At 42.4% G+C, this 27,163-nt stretch overlaps 3 protein-coding genes across 4 annotated transcripts in view; 1 reads left to right on the top strand and 2 right to left on the bottom strand.

Moving 5' to 3' along the window:
* Positions 1–9,535, bottom strand: part of nt5c3a (5'-nucleotidase, cytosolic IIIA) — a 19,242-nt gene extending 9,707 nt beyond the window's left edge. The window contains exon 1 of the mRNA XM_079504144.1: positions 9,311–9,535. Within this exon, the coding sequence (XP_079360270.1) occupies positions 9,311–9,448 (138 nt within the window). The 5' untranslated portion in view covers positions 9,449–9,535. The remainder of the gene's footprint in view (positions 1–9,310) is intronic.
* Positions 9,536–10,068: 533 nt separating this feature from the next.
* On the bottom strand, positions 10,069–15,501 carry dctn3 (dynactin 3 (p22)). Its single transcript, XM_079502528.1, has 7 exons — positions 15,271–15,501; positions 14,855–14,939; positions 12,953–13,039; positions 12,284–12,367; positions 12,110–12,168; positions 11,930–11,989; positions 10,069–10,703 (listed from the first exon to the last, which is right to left on the bottom strand). The coding sequence occupies exons 1-7, from the start codon at positions 15,370–15,372 to the stop codon at positions 10,614–10,616; spliced, it is 567 nt and encodes a 188-aa protein (XP_079358654.1). The 5' UTR covers positions 15,373–15,501; the 3' UTR covers positions 10,069–10,613.
* The window catches only part of atg5 (ATG5 autophagy related 5 homolog), a 31,131-nt gene continuing 18,892 nt past the window's right edge, over positions 14,925–27,163 (top strand). Inside the window, exons 1-7 of one of the 2 annotated variants that reach the window (XM_079502527.1) lie at positions 14,925–14,968; positions 15,791–15,870; positions 16,213–16,445; positions 17,348–17,475; positions 18,937–19,015; positions 19,256–19,418; positions 21,978–22,072. In XM_079502527.1, the coding sequence (XP_079358653.1) occupies positions 16,338–16,445; positions 17,348–17,475; positions 18,937–19,015; positions 19,256–19,418; positions 21,978–22,072 (573 nt within the window). In that variant the 5' untranslated portion in view covers positions 14,925–14,968; positions 15,791–15,870; positions 16,213–16,337. Of the gene's footprint in view, positions 14,969–15,660; positions 15,871–16,212; positions 16,446–17,347; positions 17,476–18,936; positions 19,016–19,255; positions 19,419–21,977; positions 22,073–27,163 lie in introns of those variants that run through there. The other variant, XM_079502526.1, reaches the window with a different exon arrangement.

The raw sequence follows: 27,163 nt of genomic DNA, 5'->3' as shown, positions 1-27,163 counted from the left end.
AAACATTAAGTGGAATTGGAAGAGATGACAAAAAAATTGACAAAATAGACTCTATACAATGAATACAGCATAAGGCTGATAGAGTAGATGGTACTCTCTCCTGATTGGATGAAACTGACAGCCCACCTCATATTGTATTTTCTGTTTAGGGAGACCCCTGTTACTGAACAAACTCTCTATAGCAGGGGTTTTCAACTGATTGTGAACAAGGGTCCCCTGACTTAGAGTTAGAATCAACCTGGGACCACTGTTGTGATGGGTGGGGATATGTGCTAAGATTAGTGCTTTTGTATCTTGCTATGCATCCCATGTGTACACAATACATCCCACTGTTTCTCAACCAATGGTTGAGAAACTACTAATAATTTCCTAATAATAATGACTCAACCAGACAATCTGGTGCACTTCTCCCTCTTGAGATTCTAACTCCCTTTTTCAGTTGTCAGTTGACCTCCAACTACATGATGGACGGTCATCATAGGTCAGCAGGCCATTCAGTTCACGGTTTCTCAACTAGTGGAAATAAAAATACAAATAAAATCAAAATCCTACATTACTAAATGTCATTGCATTGCATGTGGTCAGGGACCACATGCAATACCTCCACGGACCACCTGTTGAAACCCCTGCTCTATATAGCAATGATTACTATCATTATCATATTATAGAGATTTAATTTTAAAAACATTTTCTTTGAACCAAATATCACTAATACACTAGCTTTAAAAGCCAAGGAATAAATATGTTTAAAAGCAGGATTCAAAAACTGTCATTCTGGACCTGAGTGACATGGATGGGACGTGGCTGTAAAAGGTCAGACAGATAGGTTGGATCTAGCTTGTTTAATGATTTGTAGGCAAACAATAAAAGCCTCAAATCAATCCTAATATGTACAGGGAGCAAGTGAAGGGAGGGCAACCCAGCTAGTATGGAGGAAATGTGCTCTTGCTCTGACCAACTGTAAGTGTGAGACGGAGGCCTGACAGGCCAATATAACATAAAGGTTAAAGGACATTACTAGGGCATTACGAGGGCATTACTTTTCTGATGAATTGAAAATGGAGGACCCTAATGAAAACATGTTTTAGTGCTTTTCCTGGTTTTATCCATGTAGCAGTTTTTGTATTGACCTGTACTTTCGTTGAAATGTACCCATTCTACATACTGTGAATAACATTTTCAATCAATCAATCAATACTATGGGAACTATGCACATTGCACAAAAATGAATTTCACACACCTTTTTACTTGTAAAACTGTGATGTGACAATAAAGTTGATTCTGATTACAGTACTCAACTCTGGTTGAGATACATTTGTATAAGTATAACCCTTAAAAAACAAAATAATAAAAGATAAGAGTCTCAGCTGGAAAAATCTGTTTGTCCAAAATGAGTATCAATTATCACACCTAGACTTTGGGTTAGGTCGTGGAACACACGCTCATGAGGGGCATCACAGTCACCACTGGGTCCAAATATCAGAACTTCAGTTTTACTAAATAATAATCTTTAAAACATTTAAGGCCATCCAAGCTTTGATATCCTTGAGAGAGTTACTAACAATGGTTAGAGAGTTATATATTTCCATTTCAATTTGAGTTCTCATGTGCATAGCAGAGTGCATAGTGAGTTGCGTCCTCACTTTTCCGTCTTCACTTTTCTGCCCTCACATTTGTCTTCAATATGTACGTTGCTCAGCCAATGGTAGTGGATGGAGAGAAAGAGTTTTTGTCCAACCATGAAACGGGACAACCACAGGCGTCTTTCTCAATGTCAGAGGTTTGTGTCTTTGAGTCAAAATGCCAAAATCGGCCAATCCTCTTATAATCACACAACACAGCCACGGGCGTAGCATAAGATGTCCAAGTATTGTATCTCTCGAGTATTGCGCAATGTCTGACAACTCTTTACCAGCGACATATATACAACGGGTGTCCCCCGTGGCACAATCGTTATACGATGCTCAACCAATGGCACATCTCCCACCCAATCACGCAGGCCAATCACGATTTGCGTCCTCACTTTTCCGTCTTCACTTTGCCCGCCCTCACTTTTGTCTTCTATGTTTGTGTTTACACGAACCCGGAAATCTGGGCATAGGAGCGCACATGTGCGTCCACAACTGGTCCCACATCAAGTCACCTTTCAACCAATGTGGCCCCCACCCCAAAATTATTTTGACACCCCTGGCCTAGCCCTAACCGTTATCCCTGCTTTAACATTTCTGATCATTTGTGCCTCACCCAAGCCCGAACATACACATTCACACGGAGTGCTGGCCAAACCTCTGGTATGACAGCTATGGAATTATACTTGACCACGGCACGCACACATGCACGCACACACACACAAAATTTGAAATGCCATTGAGTTATACTTTATTGAACACAAAGGCCTATCAATCTATAGTGCTTGCACAAGCAGATCTAATACTAATGCAGGACAAGATAAACTAACCCTTTCTTAGTCAGACAAAGGTCAACTTTTCACAACAGCTTGTAACCCTCATCTGCTTTCTACGAACCTGAGTGACAATACTAAAGACTTCTGTCCAGGTTGATGGAAGAGAACCCCAAACAAGTCCTCAAATACCAACCTGTACATACATGGCAACAAGGTTTAGAAGGGAATACTTTTACAACCATCAAATGATTTCTGGAAATAAACTTTTAAGCACTACATATTTGGCAAAACAAGTTCACAATACGTCACATTTCAAATTCGCAACACATTGTGAGCTTGTGGATCTGTTATTTTCCTCTAGTTTTGAAATAAATAATGATAATGAAACAATTTTGAAAAAGTTTGAATTGTGATAATTTGCCCAAAATAGGGACGCCAATCTCTGGCAACAGAGCTTGGTTTCCCCATTCTGAGCATAATGCCAATCAGCAGAATATATAACTGATCATCAGGTATGTGTTGTACTCTTTAGGAGCACAATAATATTTGCAGGCTTCCTTCGTATAGAATGGATGGACAGCTGCTGATCCATGCATGAGAAAGTGGAATAGGAAAATAAGCTGAAAAAATATAATATTAACCATTGTTCTACATTTATCCCAGGCTAGCTACTACTCTACTTGGTCTCTTCTATTTGGTGGAGGGTTTGCTGTACAAAGCTGGCTGGAACACGATCCTCCTCACATACCACAGCCCCACAACTAGGCCAGCTTTGTCTAATCACACTTGCCCTGCCTGAATATGAATCTCTCTCCAATAGCCATGTTTACATTCACATTCTAAAAGTTATAGTTGAACAATCGATGTAGAGATTTCAGAGGTGAGGGTTGGGTTTCCTTTGCTGACTAGATTCCCACTTCAAGACTTGGTGGAGATTGAAAGCCAGTGAAACATCTATGTAGGTCAGGTTGTGATTGTGTCAAACCAAACCCAAACAGGACAGAAGAAAACAAGTTCCTCACAAGTCCAAAATCAAATGAGGTCACACATGCATCTTGTACTTGTTTCTTTTGATACCTGCATGTGCTCTAAAGAAAACAGGCTGTTAGCTGTGAAATGGCTCACACATAGGCTGAGTAGAAGAACAAATTCAAAAACAAATGCAAGGAAGACTCAAATCCCCCCCCCCCCCCCCCCCCCCCACACACACACACACACACACACACACACACACACACACACACACACACACACACACACACACACACACACACACACACACACACACACACACACACACACACACACACACACACACACACACAAATATTATTTTGAAATCTCAAAAAAGGCCTTGCCTGGTCTTTACAAAAAGGTTAGAGAACATTGCTGTGAAACAGGCCTTTGCTCAGCAGGATCAAAGGTCACTGAGGACAAAATACAGGACTGTCCTAAGCCCTAAGCCCCAACCCCCCTCCCCAGCACAGGTCACAGTTCACCTGTTAAAGTTGCACATGCTATTACTACTCATTCAATCCAGCTATGCCTCTGACATTGTCCAAGGACAGTGGGGGAGAGGTGCTCTGAGGCTTTTCACTCAGTGAGAACAAAAGGGATGATATGGCGATATGGGAGCAGGAAAATGTGCTTATTTACCTGAGCACATTGCTACATGGAGGACAAAGACAATGGAGAGGAAGACTGGCACCCTTCACTCGGCTCAAATTCTATTGAAGCTTTTGTGCACATAACACTAACAGAGATCGTGACCCTGCAAACTAGTCAATTGATATGTGACTTGTGGTGTAACGATTTAAGACTGTAGTCGGATCTGGGTCTGCAGTGCTACAAGCACATGCAAATGTCATAAACTAAAACTAGTATAATATTTTATATGTATGATCTCTGTTGAAAATGTTCATGTAGCATCTCACCAGAAGAAAATATTGTACGTTATGGTGGGGATGACCTGTGGTCAATTTAAGGAATTATAAAGACTAATTCACATATTCACTAAACATACATGGTATATAACTGTTATTTTTGGCTAGCGACAATTTTGAACGACAACGCAGTAATTGGTGAACTATGCCAGCCCAGTACACATTACAAGGGACAGGATGTTCCTGACAGGCCATGTTATCTAAAACAACTGAATCTGGCTAACACTTCCCTGTATCTTAGTTGAGATTCCCTTTAACATCTAGGACTAACTGTCCAGGCCTACCATAACATTCATACGTAGTTCAAGTATCTTGCTGATATCATGTAGCAGTGGTGTCTCAGAGCCTCTGCCTGATGACCAAAAGCCTAATATCTCCCCGGGCCCGGCCCAGGGGGGAAATGTTCCCCTTTAGGCTAGTGGATAAGATGTTGGCTTTCCACATGGGAGACATGATGAACTCAATCCTGGGCATTACACAGACAGTCTGGCACAGTCAGATCATGTCATGCATTGACATTCTCAGTCATCTGAGGGAGAGTTGGTATTCTGTTTTTCATTGCACCACTGATGCACCACTGAACCAGCTCAGTGGCCTTGTGGTTAGAGTGTCCGCCCTGAGACTGGGAGGTTGGGGTTCAATCCCCGGCCGGGTCATACCAAAGACTCTAAAAATGGGACCCAATGCCTGCCTGCTTGACACTCAGCATCAAGGGTTGGATTGGGGGTAAGTCCCTGCGACATACTAGCGTCATGTCCAGGGGGTGTACTTGTACATCAAGCTGCCTCACGCTACAGAAACAGGAGATAGGCTCCTGCCCTATGGGCCCCATGGCTCAGCAAGGCTACTTACTTACTGATGCTATTTACTGATGTCTTTCCTGTCTTTCATAAAATGCAGATGCCACTTTAGTCACTTTTCCTTTTGAAATGTTAAGCCAGATGAACAGTCTAAAGGGCCTTGCAAACGTGAAGCGAGGAACGCAGGCGTTGTTGCCTGGATCAACAACAGGTCTCCTCCAGCTCTGTTGAAGAGGGGCACAACAACGCAAGCATACAAAAATAAGCTAAACAGAAATTACAGAATCCAGGTCTGGTGAGTCGCGGGCCCAACACTCCCTGCTGACAGGTGCCGCCCCAGCTGGTAGGAGTACGTGCAATGACCAATATCACCCTCCCGAGTCCCGCCCTGCTTCCCTCCCCCAAACACGGGCCAATTGTGTTCATATAGACACCCGAGAAAGCCGGATGTACCACGTGGATTTGAACCCACAACATCCGTGGTGGTGGGCAGGGACTTTACCACTGTGCACCCCGAGCACGTTTTCTCCTGCCATCTTGATCCAAAATCTAGGTCAACTGGGCCTGTTCAGCCTTTTAAGCCTCCGCCAGTGCGAGTCGTGGCCGGAGTCATCTAATTATCGTGGCCGCGATACCTCTGGACAGAAATGGATGTAAACTGCAACTGGTTTGGCCGGAAGAATACAACTGCAATGTGGAATTTCTAATTATTTTTCCAGTTGCATGTGAGAGAACATGTTGAATAACTAATTACTATTACTACTATTACTAGTATTACCAGTACTACTATTACTATTACTAGTTAACTACTATTAACTATTGTGTAAGTAACCATTATCATCACCATCTCATCTCTACTCCAATAAAAAAGAAACACAAAGAAACAAAGACAAACCTTATTTTAGAGTCAGTGTACCTAATGCTGTTTCAGTGCATCAGTGTGTGTGTGTGTGTGTGTGTGTGTGTGTGTGTGTGTGTGTGTGTGTGTGTGTGTGTGTGTGTGTGTGTGTGTGTGTGCGCGTGTGACTGTGTGTGTGTGTGTGTGTGTGTGTGTGCGCGTGTGACTGTGTGTGTGTGGCTGAATGTAACACACATTTTAGTGTTGTGAATATAGGCACTATATGGGGATCATTCTCCATTCCCCTAATATCAAATTGACCATCTGGCCCTATAGGCCATCTACTACTATAGGAGCTACGCACCCAAACCCCATACTGTACATGTACACGAGCCCTTGGCAACGGACTAGATCACCATGGCCACACCCACTGAGCACGTTGCCATGGTCGTCATGGTTACACCCCTCTGTTAGGCTGCAGATAACCCATTTCAGGGTTACTACAGGAAACCCTGTTCTCATGAGTTTCTGTCACAAGGATTATACCAAAATAAACAGACCTGACGAAGATCCATTGAGATCGAAACGTTGTCTTCCTTTCAATAAAGTACTCCTTTACCTAAAGATTGGGAAGCGTGCGGGCCCTACCTCCTTCCATGATTGCCTTATAGAGCATCGCAGTCCCGCCCCCTACCAGGGCCCAGGAAATGATTCCCCGTTCATTTTCCTCATAGACATTTCAAAAAGTATTTATTTAAAGACCTTTTAAGCGTCATGATTTCTCACAACTCGAGTTGTGAGAAATCATGACAACAAACACAATTTTTCCGGCCGAACAAATAATTAGAAAGAAAACAGCAGGTTACAACACTTTTTTTCTTGTTTTTCTTCTTTGTAATTATTTGTTTGGTCCAAAATATTGTGTTTATTGTCATGATTTGTCACGAGTTGGCTTTGTACGACGCTTAAAAGGTATTTAAATAAATACTTTTTGAAATGTCTATGGGAAAAATGCATTGGGAATTATTTCCTGGGCCTGGCGTCGTCATGAAAGGGGGCGGGACTGCGACGCTTTATTGGCCCTGCACCCACTGTCGAGGTGCATGTAAATAGGTGTGCTCACAAAAATAAACAGACACATTTTCATCCAATGACATAACACACAATATGTAGCCTAATAAGATATGTAGATATAAGATATATATGTAATGTGACATTTTAGGACGATGGTGCTTGCCCCCAACCAACTGCAAATATTGAGAGGTTCTCACAGCAAATATGCTCGGTTTTCCATACAAGCCAGCTAGGTAAACAGGTTAGACTTGATTACAATTATGGAAATGAAAGACTGTGTTAAAATTTAGCTAGCATAAATGTTGCCCTAGTGTGCCATCCTGAGGCCTCAAGGTGAAACACACAGCAGTCTCCTTCAGAAACATGAATGCCTCTCAACTGATTTCTTCAGTTGTGCCTTTCTTAGCCGACTAGCAGTTGTTTGTAATGTTGTCTTGACCCCTGGTTCCATGTTTATTCTTCTGTTTCTGTCACTCACTGTATAATTTTGGGTGCAAGATTACACTTGTTATGTTAGGCCAAGTGGAAAAACAACAGCCAAGGAAAACAGAGACCTCCTGGAGATGAGCAATCCCTGCTGTGTCTCCAGAAGAGGAATTATATCACTCTGTGATTGATTGATTGATTGATTGATTGATTGATAGTTTGCAGAATTACAGTACATTTCAAGCACAACTCAATACAAAAAACTGTTAACTGTGAGTGGACGACCAATAAAGCACTAGACTTGTTTACAAGAGGGTCCACCTTGTTCAATTCATCATAACATTTAGAGACATACAAATATACACTTCTATATAGCCAGAAAACAGGAAATCATCACCATAAAGGAGGTAAAAAGGGAAAAGAAAACATATACAGTGAGGGGAAAAAGGGGTGGGTTGGGGATTCAGATTTTTTACGGGGGCCAGTTTCGAATTGCAGCCATCCGTAGGTGCCCTTTGAGAGCGCTTTTTAAGGAGTAAAGGGATCTGCATGTCTTAATGACGGTTGGTAGGGCGTTCCACATTTGGTGGCATACTGTAGGAGCGAAATTAATTTAGTCCCTTGTGCCAAATCTGGGTTGCACATGGTTTGTTGAGCTCCCTCTGGTGTTGTGGGTGTGGACTTCGTATTTAGACAGGTACATGGGTACATGGGTATCTTGGTGGTGTATCGAATCTTGTGGACCCATTGCAAGATGCTGTACTCAACCCTAAGCCATTCCAGCCTTTTTTGTCATCAGTGATCAGACACTGATGAAATTAATTCAAATCGTAAATCATTCATTGAAATAAGAAATAAACAATGACATCACTGTAGATATACTGTGACAACTACAGTGATTTGTTATCGTTAGCATGGGAATTGGGAAAACTATGTAGGTTATACTGTAAGGCAAGCTCAACTGTAACTTAGCTTCCGAAATGCTAGCATTTATGCTACAGTGTTGGATGTTTGTGCTCATCCATGGATGGAGTCAGGTTTCATCAAAAGCAGATGGCCAGAACCACAGACCCACCTAGCTATGGACCAGAGCTAAGACTCGCCCATTAACCACCATATATTTCACTATTTCTAATAACAAATAGTGAGGCCTTCAAAATGTTAGTAACATAGATCTGACAGCTGAACCATCGATTCAACTGAATCAACTGGTCATTGTTCAGTTTTCAGCTGTGCTGTTGGTGACATTTATGAGTCTTATGACAGATATACGATCAGATCGGAGTCAGACTGTAAAAAATATATACACTCTGCAATGTCTGCATTACTGCATACAATCGACAGATGTTTCAGCACGAGTGGACAAGGCTAGCAGTTGTTTGAAAGACTCAAAGGGATGCCTGACAACAAAAGGACACGACAGCTACACCATTATGCACCTCAGCACCTGTCGAGTTCGAGCGTCATGTGAACCATCCATGGCTACTGTCGAGTCAACATTATTCAACATCACATTCCTAGTACTTTACATTGACATCTGGACAGTGTCAGTGACTGTTCTTTTTTTGTCCTTCTGTCATTGGGAAGGCGAGAGGTATCGGCATACAAAAACCTGTCCAACAGCTAAATTCCCTAACGAAAACATGAGTCATGCCGATACAGAATATTTGTGGTGGTTCTTTATTTTGGCGATGGTTTAACAATACTGTTGTTCGGATATTATTTATGGCCAGTTAGCTATATGACCTCTAAAATCTATTCTAGCGAACATCCGCTACTGCGCAGAGCGGCAGAGTCGAGAGAGCGGCATGGTTTTCACACTCACCATCTCTATGATCTTGAATTTCTTCCCCGCTCGCTTCTTCTTGGCGACGATATATTGGGCGAGAACTACTCCACCAAAAAGTGCACACACGCTGGCACTTGCCGCAGCGCCAACCTTTACCACAGCCGTTTTATCCATGGCGGTGTCGCTCCTTTACGAACCGTCCCAGCGAGTTCTGCCTTATGTTAACATGGTCCCTCCCTTGTAGTATGCATGCATTCTGCAACTGAACCGACGAGCGTCTATTGCGTCTACCATTTCTATGGGAAGAGGGGGGGTATATTTCCATCATACGTAAACATTCCGCTCAGACGGCCCCAAACAATGTCCAAACTCATCGCGTAACGTTTTATCATTACTTATTTTGAAACACCAGATAAACAAATTAATCAGGTTGAGCTAAGAATAGTAGAGTTATTCAAGAGGTTGGTTGGTATGAGCCGCAGCCATGGAAACGGGAGCCGCCACAAACAGCAAGATGAGAAGGAACAAATGTGGTATGACCATCCTTCATCATCATAAGCAAATAAAATTAAGAAACTACCAATTTCGCCAGTGCTTTCAGAAAAAGCATCACTTTATGAATTCACATATATTTTGATTTTCTACTGTTTGATACAAGCCTATTTGTGATGTGTAACTAATACTATAGGATACTATGAATTCAATGTATTAATATTTAAGTAAACCCTAGTCAGAATCAGAAAATATAAAAGGTGTGTAATTTGTGTTTAGAAAGCAGAAGCTCAAGCAACACATTTCCATGAAATAAAGTATTTTATTAATTTCATGTTTTTCAGCCATGATGTATAATGACTAATAATTAAGTTACTTTAAGTGAGTTCTCTTCAGATTCATAAACAACTAGAGAAAAATAAGTCTTGAGGGAGGCAGCAGTTACTTGAAAGGATAAAAGGTCTTGTGGTAGCCCTGCAGCAACGGAAGCTTTGGAATGTAGTGCATGCACTTTGAAGAAACTAAACAAGCATAAAAGGCTACTGTACACAGTCTCCACATTTTGCTGCAAAGAAATAATTGGATTTGAGTGAACCTGGTGGTTCAAAATATGACAAATAATGTCTACCTTCTTCACTGCCAAAAATATATATAAATTAAATCAAGTTATTTGCCTACTAATATCAACAAGTTGAGATTATGTATTTTGTCCATATAGCATCAAATCTCCAAATTACTGGTTAATGTGGACATTTATACAAGGAACAAGTTAAACAAAGAGCACTTGTTTGGTGTGACATCCCACCAAGGTGCAGTCATCATCATTAAATTCATCCTTCTGGTGTCTCTACTGCTCCACTGGGCGGGTTCCCTTGGCCTCCTCCAGTTTCCTCAATGTATCATCCCACTGAGTGAATTGTTTCGACAACAGGACCATCTGCCAAACAGAGGTCAGGGATCAAAGGTTCAGCAGGTCAGGAAACTGAAGCAGTTTATGAGAAGTCTGGTCAACTGAATATGCATTTGTTTTGTTTTTTAACTACCGGTAAATCAATCTATTTTCTTTTATCATAAAAAAAAGGTTATTGGAAAAAAGTATGTGAGCTTGTAGATCTGCTATTTATCTGTCATCTGAGAATTACAGTATATACTGTAGGTCTTAATTGGTTTACATGTCTGGAAAAACACAAGTGCATGTGCATTTGGGGGGGGGTCTCAGCTTTTCTCAAATTAAAGAGTGGGCTCCAAGGGGAAATGGTTGGGAACCACTTAACACGTTGGATCCGTATGACAAGTATACCTGTCCTATAATATAAATTAATGACGCTGGGAGCAGGCTCGTCTTAAGGCGTTTGATATCGCTATAACATTGCCGATTGCTATGCACGGTTGCCAGGGCCCCGCCCGCACTGCTTTTGTTTCTCAATAGCCGTTAGCTTCTGTTTTAGGCCGTGCCTTTGCAAGCTTTTTTCTCCAAGATGGAAGCCAAAACCAGACGCGAGTCATAGTGGAACAGCCTGAAAACACCCGGCACCCAAGCACCACCAATTTTGTGTTATAATATATATATGTTAAAAACTGACTGAATTTAGGTCTGGTCAGCAGTTGTGTAATAACTTAGTCAGAAAGCTTAAACACAATTATGTGTAGTTGACCAATTCATACTTCAAATGTGGCTGTATGATAAACTGAATTCTTAATATACTGACTGTGTATAATCCCACATTAAAAGGACCACTTCACCACTTTTCAACCTATCTTCATATAATAGGTCCTCACTAATGGTCACGATAAAATAGCACAATATTTTTCTACTCGGTCTGTGTCTCATAGGATGGCTGTGGGCAGTACAGAAACCCATCCACCAGTGTAATCCTCGATGGGGAATCCAAACTGCAGGCTTTCTATTATTGAAAAGTTGCAATGCCAAAATGGAATACATCGTTCTCACGATAATAAAAATCGAAATAAATATATATTTTTAATCTTGTTTAAAAAAGATCTGCCTAACAATGACATCACTGGTGGACAGGTTTCTGAACTGTCCACAGCCCTCCTATGAGACACAGACTGAGTAGACTGAAGTGGTCTTTTAACCACATGGTTTCAGTGTTTCCCAATGGTAATAATCAGTTAGTTTAACTGTGGAAAAGAGAGGCGCACCATTTTGTTGTAATCCTCAAAAAGCCTCTTCACCTCTTGGGTCTGGGCTTCAGCTTGGTCCTGAGAGAAGGGAAAGATGGAAGAGAGGTGTTACGGTTATCAACAAGAGATGAATTATGTAGTGTACATTTAAAGTGAAAGAGTGGGTGTGTAAAAGAGAGGCTGATAGAGATAGAAGACCTGCTCTTTGATGTGAATCTGCGACAGACGTTGGAGCTTAGTGGCATGCTCCGGTACATCTGTAAATAATAAGACATGCACTGAAACACAATACAACCATTCCATGCATAACATACAATTAATGTTACAACTGTTTTGAGTGTTCTATTCTATCCAGCAACATAGCAACCCCACCTCTGATGTAGTTGCTATCGAGAAGTGGCTGGAGTTTGCTGACCTGCTCCAGTAGAGCAGCCTGGGAAAGCAGAAAATCCTCCTCTACAGACAAAAAACAGAAGTATAGAATCACAATGAGAGTAAAGCCTGATTCTATACAACAGAGTAAAATAAATATGTATAACGATGATTCAAATATAGTGACATTTTGTACACAGACTGTATACGCTAGAAAATAAAATAAATGTTATGTTTGAGGAGACATTGAGAGGAGATCTTTTGCTACTTGCAAGTTGCTGTATTATTTTATGTGATAAATTCGGATTTGAAATGCAGGTGTTTTTCAGTGGAAGGTTTGATAAAATAGAATACAAACACCTGAATAAAAATACAATATTTGAATATGTGAGGTATTTAGAGAATACTAGGAACAGGAATGCATAGAAATAAATGACAGACATCTTCTCACAATGGTCTTTTGACATGTCACTTGCCAAGTGTTGTCATGGCAACACTTGTTAGTCTTGCTCTTGAACGTGTGACTGTGCATGATTGCAGATACAAATAGTATAATCGTTGCATCTGCTGTCCGCAGACACTTGTGCCTAGTGCCTACTCAGACATGGCAAGTATAATAAAGGACACCATTTAGTCCACTGTGCTGCCCTATGTTTTCACGTATCTTACCAGCAAGGATGAATTCCAGCTTCATAGCATCGGGGACAGTGATGTGGTCTGTGAACTGGGGGTCTAAGTACTTCACTAGGTCTTCAACTGCATCAAAAGAGAAACATATTTAAAAAAGGAAATGGCAGTACCATGACTCAATTTAATAAAGTGAAAGAATGTTAGCATTAATTTAAAAGCTTTTGTGTAGAAGTACATTTAAGTCTTTCCCCCATTATGTAACATCGTAATTTCAGCTCAAACTGATTGCTGGACTGAACAAATGAAAACTTCCTTCGGGGAGCACATACATATGTGGCACACAGTAGCCGCAATTTGCAACACTAGATTTTTTTAAAATAATGGGATGAATCAAGAATTGCAATACCATACAGTGACTGCCCATTCATCTAAATTGCATTTGCGGTCTGCTTGTATTAATCAACTCACCAGCACTGCAGCTGTAGGGAAAGCTTGAATTATCCTGTTTCAAACTGCAAAGCGTTTGTTTCATAAAAATCCACCGTAGACATGTTATGAGCTACTTTCTGTCAAGAAATTCTGTGCAGGTGATTCTTTTTGGAGTGTCACTGAACAGCCCTACGTACCACACGTTTTCAATTTTCACATAATGCAGGAGGCAGCAGCATGACCCGTTAATAAAAACGAGTGCTTCCAAACTCCAACACAAAGTAGCATCATAAGTGTCTACAGTGGATTTTTATGAAACAAACACTTTGCAGTTTGAAAGAGGACAATTCAAGCTTTCCCTACAGCTGCAATGTTGGTGAGTTTAACGTTGTTTAATACAAGCAGATCCTAAATGCCGTTTGGATGAATTGGCAGTCACTGGATGGTATTGCAACTCTAGATTCATCACTTTATTTAAAAAAAGCTAGTGTTGCAAATTGCGGCTAAATTCACAGGTGTGTGTTGCGATAGGTACCCCAATACACACTGGCCCCCATCTTTATGGTAACTGGAAGGCTTGCCCCAATACACACTGGCCCCCATCTTTCCTACGGACCACTCGTCCCAGTGGTTCTTGTATTCTTGTATTTGTTTTACTGAGGTTACGGTTAAGAATAAGGTTAGGGTTAGGAATAGGAATAGTTTTACTGAGGTTAAGATTAGGAATAAATCTTAGGTTTAGGCAAAGTTTTACTGAGGTTACATTACATTACATTTAGGAAGTCAAGTTAGTTAGCATAATGAAGGCTTTCACTTCATATGGTTTGTTTGGTAGATTGCCATGGTTGCATAGTACGTTTGGGTTGCTATGGTGGTCGCCACAATAATCAGAATCAGTGTGTGTCTGTCAACCGCATAATCTACATAAAAAGACTTACACTGGTATAATCTAATACTATACCCAACCAGGAGGGGAGTCCAGCAAATTCTGCACGAACCAGGATATTTGGACCTACTACAACCCAAATACATCTGCATTGTAAGGGGCTTTTTAGATCCATACTGAATACTGATTCATAATTATCAATGTTGACATCTCAGTTACGTTCTTATCGGACACCACTGCAGCGGAGGGTCCTAGACAACTACTAACTAGTCGCTTTTCCTTTGAGTAGTATTTTATAAGTTATAGGTTTAGGCATAGTTTTACTGAGGTTAGCTCTGGTCCATAGCCATAATGCTTCTATGATTCTGCATATACTGAGGTTATGTTTAGGAATACATGGTAGCGACAGGTCGCCAGATTTGACCCATATGGCGAGCGTGTTTTGGGGCGAGCCTTCTTGTATTCTTTGCAATACATGAAACGTGAATGTAATTGTGACATTCCAGGACTAACCTCCCACGGGGCAGCACACCTAAACCTAACCTTAATCCATGTCTAACCAATGACTAGTCTAAACTAAGTATGCACCCCGGGTGAAACTAAGTACTGCACCCCACAGAACTTACTCTTTTTGTGAAGGATTTTCACTCGTTCTCTCTTGTTGGCTGTGTTGGCCAGTGCTGCTTGAATTCTGGCAAGGGATTCTGCACACTACAGGACGGATCCGAGATACAAGGGAGGTTAGAACATAATAACATCACATGATATGTTATGCCATTTTGGATGGCAGCAAAGTGAGCAAACTGTAGCATCTTCTGAACGATTCAGATGCTAAGCTGCTACAGTTAGCAGTGAGTTCGCAGCAGTAAGTAAACAAAGGGAAAAAATGCACGATAGGTTGGTTAGCTACTCTTCAAATATAATTTGTAATTCTTAATATGGATTACGTTAGCAGTTTTTACTGACATTTATGATTAAAAGGGCGTACGGTATCTAACACTGTTAGCTAATGAATGTCCTTTACACATTGCTCTAAACAAACCTTGACAGGTTTTCCTCCTCTATTTTTTCGTTCGCCATATATATGTCTTTCCACCGCCTGCACACGCATTTCGAAGTTATCAATTTCAGCGTTTTTCTCCATCGTTGATGCTTCCACGGTAAGTTCCACCGACCACAACAAAACCAAACCCTCGCGTCCCGCAGCCGATGACGAAACCAAACCACCGCACCAAACTAATGACGTAATCGTCAGGAACGTCGCGTATTGATGATGAAACAACCAGAACGGACTCTAAAATCCGCCATACTTGTTGTGAAATGAGCAGCCACTTTTCACATGTTTCTGGAATGTCGCGTCGTAGAATATCTCAATTCAATCTGGATGTAGCTAGATACGATAATTATCTTTTTGTTAAGACACACCGAGGACACTGACATAATTACGCATTGGAGAACAATTCATTGTTTAACGTGTTGTAGTTTTGATACTTTACTGTAGGTGTCGCTCTTGGCCAGAACCACTGAGAAAATGAGATGTTTTTCCTCTACTCTCTTGACAGGAGGAGGCGGATGACAACCTGATAACTCCTTGCTACTGTCACGGCCCTTCTCCCACAGCTGCTTGTTAAAGCCAGAGAAAGTAAGCTTTGCATACATTTAACGGCCATGACACTGTTGGACGGAACTATTATTTATTTCCATGGACAATATGTTTCCCCAAGAAGCAATAACATTCACCAGACTTGCTAGCCTGCTGCAGCTATACTATGAGCGGACCCCAGCTAGCCGGGGGTGCTAATGCTACAGTCATTTAGCTTTACTGCTGCGCGGCTTACTAATTAGTTTCTACATAAAACAGTTTACTATCTCAAGTCTAATCGTTCAGGGCATACGAGGTGTCTGCGCAGAAAGACTGATCTGTTTTTGCCTGGTGTTGGCATGGTATAACATTTGGGTTGTAACTTGTATGACATGTCTGCAGGGGAATCGAACGCCAGGGAATCTGTGTTGTTCTACTGATACTGCGTGGCCAACTGACAAGATTCCAGGATCTGTTGCTGAAGAATCCATCATTTATGTTACTGTGCCACCGGGAGCCCCAGCAGCATGGCAGATGACAAGGACGTGCTGCGTGACGTGTGGTTCGGACGGATCCCCACCTGCTTCACTCTTTATCAGGATGAGGTCACCGAGAGAGAGGCTGAGCCCTTCTATGTAAGTTAACCATAGTCATGGACTCATGGGCAAAGTTTAGAAACTTCAACCTTGCTGTTTGGACAATACCCTGCCTGTCACTGTCCACACAGTGGCTCTGTTATTTGTATTATTGACACATGTGGAGCATCATGTGCCTTTATGTGCTTTGGTGAAATTGCCCTTGGCCTTTAGTGAATTACCTAGAGATGTCCCCGAGGGGCCTCTAGCCCTCTACGGCGGTGCCCGTTGGGCACTGGCCTACTTGGAATGCATGCCCCAGCCCCACCCAGATATTATGTCTGTGTCCCTTTTATACCCGACGTCAGATTCCTATATATGGAGTTCTGTGTCAGCCATGCCCAAATGTGGAGTGTTGGGATGTCAGAACAGGCCAGCTTATGGAGTTCTGTGTCAGGCATGCCCAAATATGGAGTGTTGTGAGGTCAGAACAAGCCAGCTCCATATATGGACCAGGGGCCAGGGCAGAGGCCTTTTTGGGACCGTTCTGGACAACCGTGGCACTGCACTTCCTGTTGTGGTGTGGAACGCTTGTGTCGAATTTGAAGTCGGTGGGGCTAACGGTTCTCGAGTTATGTGGATTACAGACGTACACACGCACACACAGACTTGGTGCATTTATAGTTAGATTCAGAGTGTATAATTGATCACGGGTCCATTCGGTTACATTTCTACACTCTGGTTAACCACTTAATTTTAAACCCTATATTTAGTTGACCAGGGTCTCCCAGGAGTCTATAGTCTAGTCTATACTTGTCAGTTGTCCCCCTCTTTCTTTCCCGCTACACCAAATGTATTCGGCAGATTGTCTGTCTATTCTGACATGTCCAGAATAGAAATGCTAGAGTTCATGTGTTTGAACTGGGTATCCATAATCAAACGTTGTTCTCGGTTGTCTCCAGCTGCTGTTGCCCAGGGTGAGCTACCTGCCTCTGGTCACAGACAAGGTTAAGAAGCATTTCCTCAAGGTGGTGAAGGCTGAGGATGTGGAGGAGATGTGGTTTGAGTATGAAGGAACGCCTCTCAAATGGTAAGTAGATACCGTATCTCCATATAGACAATGTAGATAATTGGGGGAAATTGTGTGTGAATATCCTTGTGAGTAGTTCTAGGACTTAAAGGAATAGTTCCAATTTCACTATGGCATCAAACGGCTAAACAATGTGTGCCCCATGTTAGAGGGACAGACATGGAGAGCACACAAGAACAAGGCAAGAACTAACTAGCCACAGATTAACTGAAACAGACAATCAACACTGAGATACGTAGGTTAAGGGTGTAAGCACACTTAAGCCGCAAGAAACGCCTAGCCCAGGTGTATCTTCCTAAATAGCTGGTGGATGGAAATGACGCTCCTGCGCGGCTGCAACTTGACGCATCGGCAAAAGAACGGAAACGCTTTGCCAACACTGCAAGTTGAAGCAGCGTGGAAGCATCATTTCCATCCATCAGCTATTTAGGAAGAGACGCCCGGACTAGGCGTCTTCTTGAAGCTTCTTGTTTGCCCTGACAGGCAAACAGAGCACAGGTGACTGGGGTTACAATAATACAGGGAAGTGAGACAAGGCAGGTAAGGGAACAGCAAACAAGGCAGACAGGAAGGCACAGAACATTTACTACAAAATAAGATTTACTTAGAAAACAACAACTACCAGAATACAAGACTGAAACAGAACAAGAATAAGTAAAAGTCCAAAAACTAATATAATAAACACATACAAAGTCCAAGGACAGAGGAGCAGACTGACTATTGCATCCTGATTTACCTTGTCATACGACAGAGTCACATGCAGAAAAAGCTGGTCTACAATAATCAGTGTTGTGAGCTTGTAGATCAACTATATTTTCAAAAATAAATTGAAAGGTTTTGAAAATATTTCCCTATAATAAGTGGTTTTACAAGCTACAACAAAAGGTACTCCACATTCATTATTTCCTCATGAAAGAAAGAAATATACGTGGCTATTTAGGCCTTGCACCTTCCTCAGCATGTTGCTGAGTCAGTTGCTAAATTGAGCCACCAGGTGTCAGCTTAGGACCACAAAAAAACGTAATGACAACACTTGTATTAGTACATTGGCCATGGTTTTGTTTGTACATTTTTGTTAAAGTCATTTTATAGAATACAAATTGTTTTATCCTTATTTCCTCTTCTCCACATTTTTTGAGTGCTCGGATCTCTTCTTTTTAATAGTCTACATTCTCCCTGATCCTAGAAGCACCTTACACTTTCAAGACATTTGTAATCTCCTGTGAGCACCCGGTTGGCCTCTGTTTTTCAAAACAAAAGTTTGTTTTGATATATTCTTTCAGTGGTAGAGTTTTTCACAATAATTGTTCTGCATAAATGTAACAACCTTTCCAAACACTCCAAAAGATGCGTTTCCTGCCATGCCTATTCATCTTCCAATGTGCTGTATGAATAAATCATGTTATCAGTCAGTACTCTTTGGAGTGATCATGGGATCTTGTGTTTGGTACCTCCTGACAGGCACAATCCAATCGGAATGCTGTTTGACCTCCATGCGTCCAACTCTGCCCTTCCCTGGAACATCACTGTGCACTTTAAGGTAGAGACTAGCCAACTGTTATTAGCTGAGGTTCACCTTTTTGGGAAATTGTAATGATAGCATATGAAAAATAGTGTTTGTTTTTTATGTGTATTGTGTGTTAATTCTGTGTTAATGTGTACTCTGTGTATTGTGCATGAAAGGCTACTGAATGATATTGTGTATTAGCCTACAGCAGAATAAAAATGGAACAAGACCCACATGTGATATGCTGTGTGTATTTGCACTTGTGTTTCCCAGAATTTCCCTGAGCGTGATCTGCTCCACTGCCCTACCAATTCAATAATAGAGGCCCACTTCATGTCTTGCATCAAGGAGGCTGATGCACTGAAACACAAGAGCCAGGTGATCAATGACATGCAGAAGAAAGACCACAAGCAGCTGTGGATGGGCCTGCAGAATGGTACATACACATGCACATGACGGACATAGGCAGTGGGCACACGCAATCTCTTACTTACACATGCACTGACTGACATAGGCACATGTAATAATCTCTTACTTACACATGCACTGACGGACATAGGCAGTGGGCACACGCACATGTAATAATCTCTTACTTACACATGCACTGACTGACATAGGCACATGTAATGAACTCTTACTTACACATACACAAATTCACAATGCTTATGTACATAGATAGGCACAACTTTCCTATACACAAACAACATTTCGTAAGCAGGCACTCAGTTTGTGTCCACCTTGATTACATGAATAACATTCATTAAAGCACACGCTTTATCCATTCGTCTTCCTTTCCACAACAAACAGCACATCTCACCCCTAAAACACCTCCAGGGTTCCATCTGAAAGCAGACACAGAAAGCCCAACCTCCCCTAGATTCTCAGTAACCCATATGCTTGGCAAAGACACTACTGGCTTCCTGCGTAGGGCTGCGTACCCGTCGATGACTTAACCGTTATCTGTCGTGGGCCATACTCTGATCAATGGGTGGTGTAGTATTAATGTGTGGGAGATTTTGGGGAATTCCTTTGTTTAATTTATTTTGAATATTGCCGCACAACTTCTTTGAAAAGCAGTGTTGTAGCCATATTGTTCTGGGCGGGCAGGATGTGAGACAAGATGGCCTTCTCAGTTATCATTATTATGTAACCTGTTTTGGAATAGAAAAACTAAATCTTGAATACTAGTGGAAGCGCATGTACTCAGTTAGGCTACATCTGGAAATTGGATTATTCATGAATGACATCATTGTTATAGACAATTCTGCAGACTTTTGCCAAACTGAGCAACCTTATTAGTAGTTGTGCAGAGGGATTCAGATGGTTTTCGTTTAAAAATTCAGTTTTTCAATTAAAATGTCTGTGTGCTATGTAGCCTTAGTCTAAATTATGATTATCTGATTTGAGGAAACAAAAAGGCCCAAACTGATTGAAACAAACAATAGGAAAAAAGAAAAGAAAAAGCAGATATATTTGGTGAAAAAAAACGTTACTGTTCTTGTCTTTATGTACAAAAAGAGCTGAGAATTTGAGGCAGTAGCGATTGAATGGTTGGGAAAAATCTTTAGCGTTCATATGAAAGTGATAACCCACCTGGGCCGCCAAAAAACAACAAGCTGGAAACCATGACCTCTCTATGAGGACTTTCATATCTAAAACAAAGTATCCAAAATGCCGCAGCTCGCTTGGTCTTCAACCAGCCAAAATTCTCACATGTCTCCCCCCTGCTCCGCTCCTTGCACTGGCTCCCGGTCGCTGCCCGCACAGAATACAAAACTCTGATGTTGGCATTTAAAGCAACCAAAGGTATGGCTCCCCCATATCTTGCCAGCATGATTGAACCCTACAAACCCTCCCGCGCACTCAGATCAGCCAACGCAGGGAAGCTGGAAGTACCCTCACTAAAAACGCCGGGACAACGCTCCACACGTCCCAAACTCTTCTCCCTTCTGGCCCCAAAACTGTGGAATGCACTTCCCGTTGCAATCAGAACTGCAGCATCACTCCCGATCTTCCGCCGTAGTCTGAAAACCCACCTTTTCAGACTCCATCATGGCCCATAGCACTTACCCTACCCCCCTTAGACAGCACTTCTTAGACTTATATAGCATTTGAAACAGACTTATAGCATGTCATGTAGACAGCACAATAAGTGCATTGTATGTAGTCATAGCACTTCATAGTATATAGTGTATAGTAGTCATAGCACTTCATAGTATATATGTGCAGCATAGTATAGCATATATGTGTAGTTTATATGTATAGTGTCATTATATAGATATGTTCTAGTTATAGTTTATATGTATAGTGTCATTATATAGATATGTTCTAGTCACGTTCTTAGCTTACGCATGTTTCGCGATAAATGCTTTTTACATATGTGATGTATTCCCATGCTTTTGTTCTTGCTTATTGTAAGTCGCTCTGGATTAAGAGCGTCTGCTAAATGCCTAAATTGTAAATTGTAAATTGTAAAGAGGCCTAGACAGAAAGAGAGTTTAAACCTTAAATGTGAGAGAAGAAGGCTGTGAAACATTTAAAAAACCCAGATTTGTGTGAAAGTGAAAAGGTGAGGGCCCAACACATGTTGGGCCAACTTTCACAATGTTTGAATGATGCCATGACAAAGGTCTAATCTAATCTAACAACAAACATCATCTCTTATGGCGATCCCTCCCACAAATCTTTTTAATATGGGGGCCTGTGCCTCTGCGGCCTAATGCATGTCAATTTGGACATCACGGACTGGCAAAGGAACATGGCTGTGGTTATGAGTTTCTCTAACATGAAAATGAGAAACATTGGGCTAGATAATAGACAACTGAAAGACATAAGCTCATTGACAACTGTGCTTACCATTCATTAATATATAGGGGCAGTGTTGTGCATTTTGATTTGCTGTGGTGTTTAAGATGGGCATAGTCAACAAGAGAATGATAATTTAATGTTAAACTCATGTACTTTCAACATTGTGTGTGTCCCCGTGTGTGTCCAGATAAGTTTGATCAGTTCTGGGCCATGAACAGGAAGCTGATGGAGTATCCCACCGAAGATGGAGGTTTCCGCTATATCCCCTTTAGGATATACCAGGTCAGTAACAAACTGATGAAACGCACACACATTAACATGTTTTAGTACCAGAAACTATTATACTTAAACCGTAGATCTGCTATTTTTGGCTATTGTTCCAATGTCCCCTCAGAATAGGGATGCATGTACAAAAACTATTACACAAAGATTTGGCGGCCTCCTGCAGCATCTCTGAGGAGACCCCCTAGCTGTCCCGGAGGGAGGCATCCTTTGGTTAGACATAGCATTGGTTAGACATAAGGTTGGTGAGGGGTGCGTTAAGACGACCGGATTAAGGTTGGTGAGGGGTGCGTTAAGGGTTGGGAGAGGGTTAAGGTTAGGTTTAGGTGTGCTGCCCCGTGGGAGGTTAGGGGTTAGGGTGAGGGTTTGAGATAGGTTGTAGGACTAATGACTGGTCTAACCAATGACTAGTCTAAACTAAGTACTGCACTCGTTCCGGACCACCTGTTGAAGACCCCTGGCATAGATACTATTATAAATGGGATATAAAAACAAATATCAATCAACATGACAGTAAATGTATTGTTATGTAATTCAAAGCAAGACTGCACTTGCATATAATAACAATAGCTCAAATGTATATAGCGCTTTTCTAAATACCCAAAGCGCTTTACATAAGAACACTAGGAACAGACTTTATTAGGAAAAAATCACACCCGTGTGAACTGAGTGGTGTAAGGTATTATATAGCCTGATCAGCTGTGTTCTGACGTAATGTCTGACGTAATGAAATCAGCATCAACCAATCGGCATCAACCATGCTCATTTTTTTTGCACAGACAGACTAACAAAGCCAGTTGTAGGAGTGGTTTACACCACTCAAAAAAACAAAGCAAAACATAACAGAAACAACAACAGTACAAGGTTAAAAAGATATAAAGATAAGATAAAAGGATAAACGAGGGAAGGGGGGGGGGGGACATCCTATCCATACCTCAGCTGGGGAAAGCTATCCTGAAGAGGTGGGTTTTGAGTGAGGTTTTGAATGAGAGGAGAGAGGGAGCAACTCTGAGATGGTTGGGGAGTTCATTCCAGAGTTTGGGGGCCGAAACGTAGAAGACCTTGTCCCCCCAGCTGTGGTACTTGGCCTTGTGGACCTTCAGGAGGTTGTCTTCACTGGACCTGAGGGAGCGGAGGGGGGCATAAGGTTCGAGAAGATCGGAGAGGTAGGGGGGAGCCAGGTTATTGAGAGCTTTGTAGGTGGTGAGCAGGATTTTGTAGTGAATTCTTTGTTTGACGGGGAGCCAGTGTAGGTCATGGAGGACGGGTGTAATGTGGTCTCTGGAGCGTGTACTGGTGAGCAGGCGGGCAGATGAGTTTTGCACGTGTTGTAGTTTGTTGAGGACTTTGGAGGTGGTGCCAATGAGGATACTGTTGCAGTAGTCGATCCGGGATGTGATGAATGCGTGGATGAGGGTTTTGGCAGCAGGGAAAGTAAGGAAGGGCCGGAGGCGGGCGATGTTCCTGAGGTGGAAGAAGGCGGTTTTGGTTATCTGGTTTATGTGGGGGAGGAATTAGAGGGTGGAGTCAAATGTGACACCAAGGTTATGGATGTGGGGGGAGGTTGTAACAGTGGAGCCATCGATGTTGAGGGTGAAGTTCTGGGTGGAGCTGGTGAGAGAGTTCGGGCCGATGAGAAGGATTTCTGATTTGTTGCAGTTGAGTTTTAAAATGTAGATGATGAAGAGGAGAGGACCAAGTACAGAACCCTGGGGGACGCCGTGGGTGACTGGGGCAGTGGAGGAGTGACAATTGTTGATGGAGATTGTGAAGTTGCCTGAACGGCCAAGGCTCCAAGAACAGTCAGAAATGCAGTTTAAGGGTCTTTATTTTCCCCCAAAACTCCTCCACCAAAGTCCAGTACAGATTCCACCGTATGAAAACAATAATAACAATACTGAAGAATGAAATAAACACTTGAGCACACACTTACTGAACAAGAGCTCTCTTCAGGCTGTACCTTGCTTATACAAGGCCCTGTAGCTCTCCCTCAGGGATGTTACCTGTGTCATTGCCCACTTCTAACTAACTAGCCTGTCACTGCCGCCTCCTTTAAATAGGAGTGGATCCTACCACTGGGCACAGACTCAATTAGCACATTTCTCCTCAAATACTTCCCTAATATAAATACTTTGAATAACAAGTAACCTAAACATTCTCAATAATGTGTTACAATTAAACAAGTATAAATCAGAATGAAAACTCAGACAATTACTCAACTCAAAGCATAGGAAGAAACACCCCTCTACTGCATTGCACTTGGCCCCTTCATCAAGGGAAATGCCACCAGCAGTGCAGGAGAGGCAACTAACCAATCAGTGATTACCATTTCAATAAAGTTTAAAACAATAGTCCTTGCATGTTATAGGAAACAGTTTCATGTGTGTTTGTATATAGGGCACGGGTTGCCCCGTGACATTTCCCCCCCCTTGAGAAGACGCCCCCTGTGGCGTCCTCCAAAGAAGGTCCGCTGCACACTTCTGGCTCAGTTCCGTAGGACCACAGAGTTGGTAAACCCAAACAAAAGTAACCATTTGTCTCAAATCGCCATGCCTCACCCTGGCACCAGTGCTGCCGCCGTCCCGTTGTTGCCACCGGCTGGTTCTGCTGCTCTGTAGGCGCCATTGGCTGTGCCCTGGATGCCTCAGTGTCCACTGGAGCTGGCTGATTTGGGAGTAGACTCTGTTGAGCTGGGGTTGACCACGTTGAGCTGCTGCTCACGCCTCTCCTCATGACTCCTCTTGAACCACATGAAGGCCTCAAACCACTTGGCACTGTTGACAAACGCCGCCTCATGGAAAGTGGTTGTGTCCACCTTGGGCTGGAAGTCATCTCTCCATCGATGGCTCCCCCTGTGGCACCCTCTTCCTTTGAGGCTGTGGCTTGCTGCTGGTGGTGGTGTTTCTTGGGAGGCATCCTGAACTGTTCTTACTTTTCCGCTGCCACCACATGTGAAGTTGCCTGAACGGCCAAGGCTCCAAGAACAGTCAGAAATGCAGTTTAAGGGTCTTTATTTTCCCCCAAAACTCCTCCACCAAAGTCCAGTACAGATTCCACCATATGAAAACAATAATAACAATACTGAAGAATGAAATAAACACTTGAGCACACACTTACTGAACAAAACCCAACTGGCTAAGAGCTCTCTTCAGGCTGTACCTTGCTTATACAAGGCCCTGTAGCTCTCCCTCAGGGATGTTACCTGTGTCATTGCCCACTTCTAACTAACTAGCCTGTCACTGCCGCCTCCTTTAAATAGGAGTGGATCCTACCACTGGGCACAGACTCAATTAGCACATTTCTCCTCAAATACTTCCCTAATATAAATACTTTGAATAACAAGTAACCTAAACATTCTCAATAATGTGTTACAATTAAACAAGTATAAATCAGAATGAAAACTCAGACAATTACTCAACTCAAAGCATAGGAAGAAACACCCCTCTCCTGCATTGCACTTGGCCCCTTCATCAAGGGAAATGCCACCAGCAGTGCAGGAGAGGCAACTAACCAATCAGTGATTACCATTTCAATAAAGTTTAAAACAATAGTCCTTGCATGTTATAGGAAACAGTTTCATGTGTGTTTGTATATAGGGCACGGGTTGCCCCGTGACAGATGAACTGGTGGCGGTCGGAAAGGTATGATTTTATCCAGGAGAGGGCAGTGTGTGTTATTCCAAGGGAGGACTGAAGGCGTGAGATGAGGGTGGAGTGATTGATGGTGTCAAAAGCAGCAGAGAGGTCAAGGAGGATGAGGATGGAGAGGGAACAAGAGTCAGCGGACAGTAAGATGTTGTTGGTGACTTTGAGGAGGGCTGTTTCTGTGCTGTGCATTGAACGGAAACCAGATTGGAATGTTTCATAGAGGTTGTTTGAGTCCAGGTGTGATTTAAGTTGGGAGGCGACTGCTCTTTCTAGGATTTTGGAGATGAAAGGGAGATTGGAGATGGGGCGGTAGTTGTTGGGGGTGTCAGGGTCTAGTCCGGGTTTATTGAGAATGGGGGTAACAGCAGCCAGTTTGAGGGCAGGTGGGATGAAACCAGTGGAGAGGGAGGTGTTAATGATGTTGGTGATGGTTGGGGAGAGAGCTGGGAGGCAGGCCATAACTAGGGAGGAGGGCATGGGGTCCAGGATGCAAGTGGATGCCTTCATGCCGGAGGTTATGGCGGATAGGTCAGATGTGGTGATCTCAGTGAAGATCGTGAGTGGGTGACCAGAGAACGGAGGGGTGGTAGGTTCAGGATCCGGGGGGGTGGTGGAGGATACTTAAACAGCATACAAATGAAGGCTTTGTACTAATCCATAAGCCTCTGTTGAACCATTGTGTTCCTGGCTGAGGTTATGAGTTGTTGTGAAAGTCAACAGCGAGAATGAAACTGCATGTTTCATTCTCGCTGTTGACTTTCACAACAACACACCCTTGCGGGTCGCCTACAGTAGTTCCCTCAGAATATGCCATGGCAGATTTACAAGTTGATGCTAGTCATTTGCTTTATTTGAAAAATGTCTCCAACTAAGGTTCATATTTTTGTGTGTAGCCACTTTTTACTTTCATCATCATCATCATCATCATCATCACCTTTTATTTATACTCGGAAATACAGTTGAGGGCAAGCCCTCATTTTCAACGTAGCCGAGGTTACAATACACAAAATATAGTAAAAAAACAATACATCAAACACAACATTATAAATCAGGATAAATTACAAAGGAACTTTATACAGAACAACCATCAGTAAAATAAATCAATTGAAGCAGGAGCAATCACGGTGAAAAATGTTCTGGAGCATTCCTTTGAACTGACGGCAGGGAGCTCAGTTTTAAAGAGTTTTGGAGTTCATTCCACGAAGTTGGGCCATTGACAGAAAAAGCTGTCTTGCCCAACTCTGTCTGGGCCTGAGGAACCTTGAGCCTTAAGAAATCACTAGAACGGGTCTGATAGGTGCTATTGTTCAGTTCCATCATGGAACAAATATAGTCAGGGAGCATCCCAGCAATGGCTTTATATAACAATTGGTGCCAATGCTTATCTCGCCTCTCAGTCAGAGAGGATAAACCTGAGTTCTCGTAAAGTGCACAGTGGTGGGTA

This window comes from Electrona antarctica (assembly GCF_951216825.1).
Source record: "Electrona antarctica genome assembly, chromosome: 6".
Lineage (NCBI taxonomy): Eukaryota > Metazoa > Chordata > Actinopteri > Myctophiformes > Myctophidae > Electrona > Electrona antarctica.
The sequence above is the reverse complement of the archived record's forward strand: the minus strand, read 5'-3'. Positions and strand labels throughout refer to the sequence as shown.

What these genes read in the sequence shown, in the direction of transcription:
- dctn3 (XM_079502528.1), bottom strand. Translation starts at nt 15,372, where the DNA reads ATGGAGAAAAACGCTGAAATTGATAACTTCGAAATGCGTGTGCAGGCG. An exon ending in GCTGGAATTCATCCTTGCTG is followed by an intron (nt 12,368 to 12,952) that starts GTAAGATACGTG and finishes TTTTGTCTGTAG; the next exon opens with AGGAGGATTTTCTGCTTTCC. An exon ending in AGATTCACATCAAAGAGCAG is followed by an intron (nt 11,990 to 12,109) that starts GTCTTCTATCTC and finishes CCCTTCTCTCAG; the next exon opens with GACCAAGCTGAAGCCCAGAC.